Below are 7,670 nucleotides of genomic sequence, written 5' to 3'. Positions count from 1 at the left end.
AAACGAAATTCTATCAAATATCGACTCCGATCGTGTTTGTTGGGACCAGATGTTTGGCGCTCATTTCTACAAGCATATTTTGTCTCCATCGGGGACAGGGGGGGGGCAGAAAACGCCCTCTAATTTTAGAGGGAGCCAAATGCAAATGCAAAAGATGGCTAAATTGTGGGTGAACGTTCCTCCCCGCTGGCCGGGCCAGCTGAGCAAGGCGTAGCCGCCGTGTGACGTCACCGCCGTCGACGGGGCTTGTTTTGGAGGAAGCGGACGGCGAGGCTAACGTGCTCGGCTAGCACATTAGCTTGACAGACGGCGAAAGCCAACGTCAACGGCGACACGAAGACCCCGTTTGGAGCAACGAGCCGAGTGACAATTTCGCTGCCGCTGACGGCGCTCACTTCCAGTCGCCGACTGAGTCGCGACGGATAAATAGCGAATGTCCGTGCGGTGTCGAGGCTTCAGAGGGACATTTTTTGCGACGACGGACACTTAAAAGGAACCACCGGCCCTCTTTCTTCATTTTTTTTTAAATTTCGGGGCGCTTATCTGCGCGTTAGCTTACGCCAGGAACCCAGGTTGAGGGAAAAGTCCACTCTTGATAGTTTTGCCACAGGATCGGCTCACAGGTATTTCTTGTGACATTTTCCGCGCGCCGGTTTCGCCAATATTTGAAGACGAGGCTGTTTGCAAATCGTGCTCCACAATCACCCGTTGTGCAGCTAAACGTTAGCCCGATCAATTGAGCTGCTGGCCATTCTTTACCAAAACAAACAACTAGGCATCCAAAACATGCCTTTGTATTGACCTTTCGAGATGTTCCATACCCCTTTGTTGGCTTGGGTTTTGGTTTTGTTCTGATATCTCGGAGCGTTTTCACAAGTTCCCGTAAAATGATGACGGTGCATTCTGAGCAATCGAGTACCCGCCTGTGGTGCGTACCACTGGTTGACTTTGTGTTTGTTGGTTTTGTTTTGCACCGATGGTGGTGATCGGGGCCCTTTTTTTTTCCCCAGCCAGATGTCACTTGCCGAGTCATGATTCCGTTAGCCGTGTGTTGAGCAACCATGTGATCCGTCCCTGACAATGTGTCATGGGGTGCAGATTAGGAGCGCCGCTGCCCGAACAATTGGGCACCCTTCACAAGCATTGCGGTCTCTCAATGTGCATTGTTTTTTCTCGAAATAAGCAAAAGGATGTACTGATTGGGGTTGGTGGGGGGGGGGGGGGGGTCATGAAAAGTATAACCTTCGTCCGGTCAAGTCATAACAAAGTTTGGACTTCGATCGGTCCAGCCGACACTGCACCGTAGTGTTAAAATGGGACATTCGGCACGAATAAAGCGATCAACAATCGCTCAAGACAATTTTGTTTATTAGGACCCAATTCTGCTACATCTGTAAATCATGACACTCGTCTGATTTAGCATGTTCATGCCGCCATTGCATTGCAATGCTCGCGGCCCCTCCCCCAGTTCGCCTCATTTAAATACAATAGTCAAGTGATTCATTTATGTCGAACGAAAAAGACGCAGTCATCCTTTTTTTCCCCTCTCGTATCGCAAGAATGTGAAATGATTAACACCGTTTCCGGTCGTCACGCTGTCATGTGACTGGTGTGTGTTCATTTTCAGTCGTCTTTGAACAACGTTGAACTGAGTGGAACTGACAAAGTCGACTTGCCATTGATCAATACACTTGAGAGGGGGTGGGGGGTCGCTTCCTCGTAAACCTTACATACTTTTTTTTTCATTCATTCATCTTCCGAGCCACTTGATCCTCACTAGGGTCGCGGGGGGGTGCTGGAGCCTATCCCAGCTGTCTTCGGGCAGTAGGCGGGGGACACCCTGAATCGGTTGCCAGCCAATCGCAGGGCACACAGAGACGAACAACCATTCGCACTCCCACTCACACCTAGGGACAATTTAGAGCGTCCAATCAGCCTGCCATGCATGTTTTTGGAATGTGGGAGGAAACCGGAGCACCCGGAGAAAACCCACGCAGGCCCGGGGAGAACATGCAAACTCCACACAGGGAGGCCGGAGCTGGAATCGAACCCGGTACCTCTGCACTGTGAAGCCGACGTGCTAACCACTGGACTACCGGGCCGCCAGCTGTTTTTTAGTCTTTGGCTTTTGACCCCCTGTGAGACTTGATGTATAATTTTACAGTTTTTTTTTGGGGGGGGGGTGCTTTCTACTGTCTTTGTTCTGAATTTATTGTCTGAGTTTTTTTGCTCCATGTCCAGCACGTTGCGAATTGCACGTTGAGGCTCTTCTTACCCGCGCCCAGTTTCCCGTTTCTGTCAATATGTACATTTCCCGTGGTGTCGTACGGATCCGCAACGATTGTTTGGAGCGCTGCGTCCACTTCGGGGGGGTTCCCAGGCTCACGTTTTCCTCATGTGCTTCCAGCTGAGGCGCAATGACTTCACGGAAGAAAGTCCTCCTCAAGGTCATCATCCTCGGAGACTCCGGGTGAGTGGTCGTCGCCCTCGAAGCGCTCAAGTGGCCTCCGCCGCACCGGGCGTGTGACGCGTCACTGCCGCAAGCGCCAAATGAAGCCGGTCTCTGACCTTCAAATGGGCTTCGTGCCCTGCGCTCGGTTGCCTTCTAGAGTCGGGAAGACCTCGTTGATGAACCAGTACGTGAATAAGAAGTTCAGCAACCAGTACAAGGCCACGATAGGTGCAGACTTCTTGACGAAAGAAGTCATGGTGGATGACAGACTGGTCACGATGCAGGTGAGCGTCGGCGCCGATTTGTGAGAGTCACGTCGCCGCTCGGTCCGTTTCACTTGCTTTGGATTGCGTTTCAGATTTGGGACACGGCGGGTCAGGAGAGGTTCCAGTCTTTAGGCGTGGCGTTTTACCGCGGAGCCGACTGCTGCGTTCTGGTGTTCGACGTGACGGCCCCCAACACCTTCAAGACCCTCGACAGCTGGAGGGACGAGTTCCTGATCCAAGCCAGCCCCCGAGACCCGGAGAATTTCCCCTTTGTGGTGCTCGGCAACAAGATCGACTTGGAGAACAGACAGGTGCGCTTCCCGTCGGGCTTGCGCTTGGACTTTCTTTGGAAGTTTGGAGCCAATATTCCGCGTTGCTGCCGTGTACGTTCAGGTGACCACCAAGCGGGCGCAGGCTTGGTGTCAGAGCAAGAACAACATCCCTTATTTTGAAACCAGCGCCAAGGAGGCCATCAATGTGGAGCAGGCCTTCCAGACCATTGCGCGCAACGCTCTCAAACAGGTAAGGCGCCGCCGGTGTTGCCGCTGCCGGCGCAGGCTCGCGACCCATCTGCCCGTCTTCCCGAACCAGGAGACCGAAGTGGAGTTGTACAACGAGTTCCCGGAGCCCATTAAGCTGGACAGGAACGAGCGAGCCAAGCCTTCGGCGGAGACCTGCAGCTGCTGAGGACCGCCCGGACCTGTATCACGACGGCCCTCCCGGCGGCCGTCCTTGCCTTGTCAAAATAGCCTCCCTTCCCATGACCCGCCGCGTCGACCCCTTATGCCCCCCCCCCCCCATCATCCCACTCACAGAGTACCGAGCAGCCTCCTCCTCGTGCGCAGGAACCACCCCCTTTTCTATCAAGTATCGGTCTCCTAGCCCAAAGAACTCCTTCCGCATCGTATGCTTATTCTTGTCAGATGCCCCCCCCCCACACCCCCCCCGAGCTTAAAATGGCAACAGACGTTTTCAGTCGGATTGAATATCGCTGCTCTCGCAATCGCTTGTTTTACATTGAACTCAAACATCCCACACGCTTTTTTGTGTTTCATCGTGTCGGTGGATTGGCGTCATTTCCTCCGCGGCGGTGGCGGTGGTCGTCTTCGTGTCATTTGTCGCCGCAACGAGATTGGAGGTCGGCCGATCACTGATGTGACAACTGCCGTCATCTGTTGCCTATTGATGAAAACGAAGACCAATCAATCGCAAGTCCCGCCACTCGAGCGCGCAGGTTGTTCCGGTTGAAGTCATTGCCCAAAGCGCCCCCCCCCCCCCCCGAGAGCGACATGAAACTGGCTGGCGAGTTAGCGCCGTTCCTCTTTGGACTTTCTCTTGGACAGTTCTCCCTTCCTGGTGAAATAAATCAAGACGACACGTCACTCCCACTTGACAGTATTGGAGAGGAAGTCCAACGATGACTCTCCATCGACGACCCTTTCAAAGAATCGTTTTGTGGGGAAGTACAGGCAGGCAAACCTCCACACCTTCGTGCGCTCGACATTTCCTTTTCAGCAGTCAGACGGAAATGCCTTCTGGATTCCGAGAGAGCTTACGCTGTTGAAAGCAAATGTGGGACGGCGGATGTCGCGGCATTCGTCATTGTATTCGAAGTACGATAAAGGCCGAGCGATGTTTCAAAATGTCTTTCAAGGAATAAGGCGAATAAAATCCTCCAATTCAGCAAAGCGTTTATTTATGAAGTTACATCGGAACGTGAAACCACCGTGACGGCGAGAAAGCTGAAACGGAGATCAGCAAACGTTGTCCTTACTGGGTTTTTGTTTTTTTATTGGGCCCTTGCAGCCATCGCCGCAGTCCCGTCGACATGCGGGGGGTGTCTTTTTTGTCTGCGTCGGTCCGCTGAGCGTCGCCAGCCTCCGGCTCCTTCCTCTTGGTAGAGCCGCTCGCCAGCCAGCTCCGCATCATCTTGCCGCTGGCGCTCAGTTCGGCCTCCTGTGGGGGGGGAATACATGCCGCCGTTTTGTCTTGAGGAGCACCGCTCGATTCGTCATCCTCGTTGGCGCTGAGCCGACTGGCCACTAGGTGGCGCGTGCGCTCTTGACCGCTTGCCCCAAACACGCGACCTTTCATACCGACGGACAATTTCGCACCGGGGAGCCCCAGACTCGCTAACGACTCCTCAACTGAAGCTGACCCCCCCCCCCCCCCCTCAAAGTCGGACATGCAACGCAATACCTTTTTCTGGTTCGGGTCCACAGGCTGAAGGCATTCAGGAGAGTCGTTACGAGAATTGTTGACGAGCGATGAGACGGGATGATACGTCAATTTGTCTTCTGACTGGAGCAGTTTCAGAGCATCCTCAGATTTCACCTCGCCAAAATCCAGCCATCTCCTCACTTCCTCTTCTCCGGCCAAGACGGCCGGCATCCTGAAAGGGGACCACGGCGTCGGCCGCGAGGCAAAGCGAGGTTGCAAAGGTGCCGTTGTTGCTCTCCTCACCTGTCGTGGATGCCTTGGAGACTGGCGGAAGCGTTGACAGTGATGACGCTGTAGCTATAGAGGGGCTCTCCACCAGATGGAGCTGTCCAGCGCTCAAATAGTCCCGCAATGGTCAACAACCGCCAGCCTGTCCACTCATCGGACGGTTGTCCCGCCTGCGAACCGGAACGCAGCAAATGTTCATTTCTCCGGAGAAAGAGTGTCGGTTCCACAGAGCGCTTTGAAATCCGCGGCAGATTCTGCAATATGGTGAAGCCGCCGGGCACGAAAGCTTGACTCGCCTGAGCCGACTCATCGACGGGATCTCGTTTCTCCGCATGGCAGCTGCGGGCCTGAGGGAAGTAGATGAAAAACGGCTGCTTTTCTTTCGCCTGCCTCCTCCATTCGTAGAAGCCATCAGCAAGGATGACGCAGCGTTGTCCTTTCAGCAGAGGCTCCTTGGCGAGAAAGCAAAGCCGTCGTATGGAAATGAAGAGTTTTGAAAGGCTTGTTGCTCTCTGAAGTTCCTGGTCGGTAGGGCGGACCGGGCGATATGGACGCATTTTCAGATCACCATCATCGTTATGGTGATCTGAAATACCGTGTTGAGTAAAAACTACTTTTTTTGTTTGTTTGTTTGCAGTAACCAAAAAATAATTACCCGCTAAGTTCACACTGTCCTGCTACCAGGACGAGTCAAGAAACACACAGGTGACTCCAGAAATACTACTTGGACGCCACAACTCCCAACTCAATTCAATGTACTGCGAAACGGAATACCTTTTGACCACGAGCTTCACGATTTTATCCACAAGTTCATGGGAAATGATAAATTTGGCGAAGCACCCTTGTAAAACACATATACTGCGTACTGTACTGGATATGCTGTATTTCTAGTCGGTTGCATCTTCTGAAACAAATGGCTGTGTGATGGCTACATGCCGTTGAGGTGATGGCGTGCGTCAAATTGCTTGTAGGTGTGAATGAACGTGTGAATGGTTGTCGAGATTAACCCCGACGACGGACTAGTGACCAGTCCAGGGTGATGTACAGTATGTCTCTTTGAAATGTCAGATCATCATTTGCCACAAAGTACCCTGTAAGTGGCGGCCCGGTAGTCCAGTGGTTAGCACGTGGGCTTCACAGTGCAGAGGTACCGGGTTCGATTCCAGCTCTGACCTCCCTGTGTGGAGTTTGCATGTTCTCCCCGGGCCTGCGTGGGTTTTCTCCGGGTGCTCCGGTTTCCTCCCACATTCCAAAAATATGCATGGCAGGCTGATTGAACACTCTAAATTGTCCCGAGGTGTGAGTGCGAATGGTTGTTCGTTTCTGTGTGCCCTGCGATTGGCTGGCAACCAATTCAGGGTGTCCCCCGCCTACTGCCCGGAGACAGCTGGGATAGGCTCCAGCACCCCCCGCGACCCTAGTGAGGATCAAGCGGTACGGAAGATGAATGAATGAATGAATACCCTGTAAGTCTTTTTCTGCAGGATGTTCTCACTGCGACAGTTGCTGGTGCTGAACTGCATCTTGCTCGGGTCCGTCTCCTTAAACCAGGAAGGGACCAGGCCCCAACGCATGGAAGCCAAAACACACTCGTCCACTGGTGCATTCTATACACACACACACAAACATCATGTCAAACTGTTCCGTGTTTCGGGACCTACATTTTGCACAACTTGCTGTTCTCTCCCAAAATGTTCCTCGAGTTAGGAATCAAGTTTCTTTTGGTATTCCTGATCCAGATGTGGACCGGGTTACCTCGTCCAAGTGCCTGCGGGAGAGCATCACGGGGCTCGTGGACTGCGGGCTCTTGTTGTAGGACGGTCGGTATTTGTCCGCGTCTCCCGCCCTCCAGTCGGGCTGCCTCCGCAGCCCGCGCCGGTTTCTGTACGAGCAGGCTCGGCTCACCTCATCCGGGGCCAGAGTGCACGCAGTCCTTCCGCACATTTCGCCGGCAAGTCGCGGGATTCTGTTGAGGCCAATTCGCGAAAACACTCAGTAACACTAAGCGAACAGATCTCGTTTGCGTGCTCGCGCCTCGGCGCAAATTAGCATGTCACGTAAACTCAACTCCACCGTCAATTCGTCGTTCGAGAAAGTGATTCTTAGCCCTGTTCTATCTGGGCTACGTCAGGACTGCGTATGTAAGTCCGCGTCTCGCAGCTTGCCGTGAGAAGTGCGCGTTTCGAACTAGTGACCCAGCCAGCGGGCGACTGGAGACAAGTCCAAACAACACACGATGACGTCACGGCGAAACGCCTCCAAGGTTTTTAGTCAAGATGGCGGCATCGCGGGCTTTTCGGGGCCGGGTTTTGGTCCATGGTTTTGACGTTTTTCCACGTGTTCCGACCTTCCATTCGGATTTTGAATCGTCAATTCAAAGATTTTGTTGTATTTATCAGGATCTGTTGGCTATGGGATAGTTTTGAGAAACATCGCTTTAGATTCTTTGTATGAAGTCCCTCTCACACACACAATATGCAGACTGGTCTTATTTAGGTGTATGC

The 7,670-nt window shown here is 53.1% G+C and overlaps 2 protein-coding genes across 2 annotated transcripts; one reads left to right on the top strand and one right to left on the bottom strand.

Moving 5' to 3' along the window:
• The first annotated feature begins 241 nt into the window (after positions 1-241).
• LOC127607526 (ras-related protein rab7) lies at positions 242-4,406 on the top strand. The gene is made up of 6 exons (XM_052075919.1): positions 242-623; positions 2,408-2,470; positions 2,610-2,736; positions 2,811-3,029; positions 3,112-3,240; positions 3,310-4,406. The coding sequence occupies exons 2-6, from the start codon at positions 2,418-2,420 to the stop codon at positions 3,403-3,405; spliced, it is 624 nt and encodes a 207-aa protein (XP_051931879.1). The 5' UTR covers positions 242-623; positions 2,408-2,417; the 3' UTR covers positions 3,406-4,406.
• Positions 4,407-4,477: 71 nt separating this feature from the next.
• LOC127607524 (abasic site processing protein HMCES-like) lies at positions 4,478-7,512 on the bottom strand. Its single transcript, XM_052075917.1, has 6 exons — positions 6,922-7,512; positions 6,630-6,773; positions 5,453-5,618; positions 5,182-5,326; positions 4,918-5,110; positions 4,478-4,674 (listed from the first exon to the last, which is right to left on the bottom strand). Exons 1-6 carry the CDS (start codon positions 7,108-7,110, stop codon positions 4,489-4,491), a joined length of 1,023 nt encoding a protein of 340 aa, XP_051931877.1. The 5' UTR covers positions 7,111-7,512; the 3' UTR covers positions 4,478-4,488.
• Between the last annotated feature and the right edge of the window lie 158 nt (positions 7,513-7,670).

This window comes from Hippocampus zosterae, chromosome 9, assembly GCF_025434085.1.
Source record: "Hippocampus zosterae strain Florida chromosome 9, ASM2543408v3, whole genome shotgun sequence".
Classification (NCBI taxonomy): domain Eukaryota; kingdom Metazoa; phylum Chordata; class Actinopteri; order Syngnathiformes; family Syngnathidae; genus Hippocampus; species Hippocampus zosterae.
The sequence above is the reverse complement of the archived record's forward strand: the minus strand, read 5'-3'. Positions and strand labels throughout refer to the sequence as shown.

What these genes read in the sequence shown, in the direction of transcription:
- LOC127607526 (XM_052075919.1), top strand. Translation starts at nt 2,418, where the DNA reads ATGACTTCACGGAAGAAAGTCCTCCTCAAGGTCATCATCCTCGGAGAC. An exon ending in ATCATCCTCGGAGACTCCGG is followed by an intron (nt 2,471 to 2,609) that starts GTGAGTGGTCGT and finishes GTTGCCTTCTAG; the next exon opens with AGTCGGGAAGACCTCGTTGA. An exon ending in TCGACTTGGAGAACAGACAG is followed by an intron (nt 3,030 to 3,111) that starts GTGCGCTTCCCG and finishes GTGTACGTTCAG; the next exon opens with GTGACCACCAAGCGGGCGCA.
- LOC127607524 (XM_052075917.1), bottom strand. Translation starts at nt 7,110, where the DNA reads ATGTGCGGAAGGACTGCGTGCACTCTGGCCCCGGATGAGGTGAGCCGA. An exon ending in CTCCAAGGCATCCACGACAG is followed by an intron (nt 5,111 to 5,181) that starts GTGAGGAGAGCA and finishes GTCCCCTTTCAG; the next exon opens with GATGCCGGCCGTCTTGGCCG. An exon ending in TGGACCCGAACCAGAAAAAG is followed by an intron (nt 4,675 to 4,917) that starts GTATTGCGTTGC and finishes CCCCCCCCACAG; the next exon opens with GAGGCCGAACTGAGCGCCAG.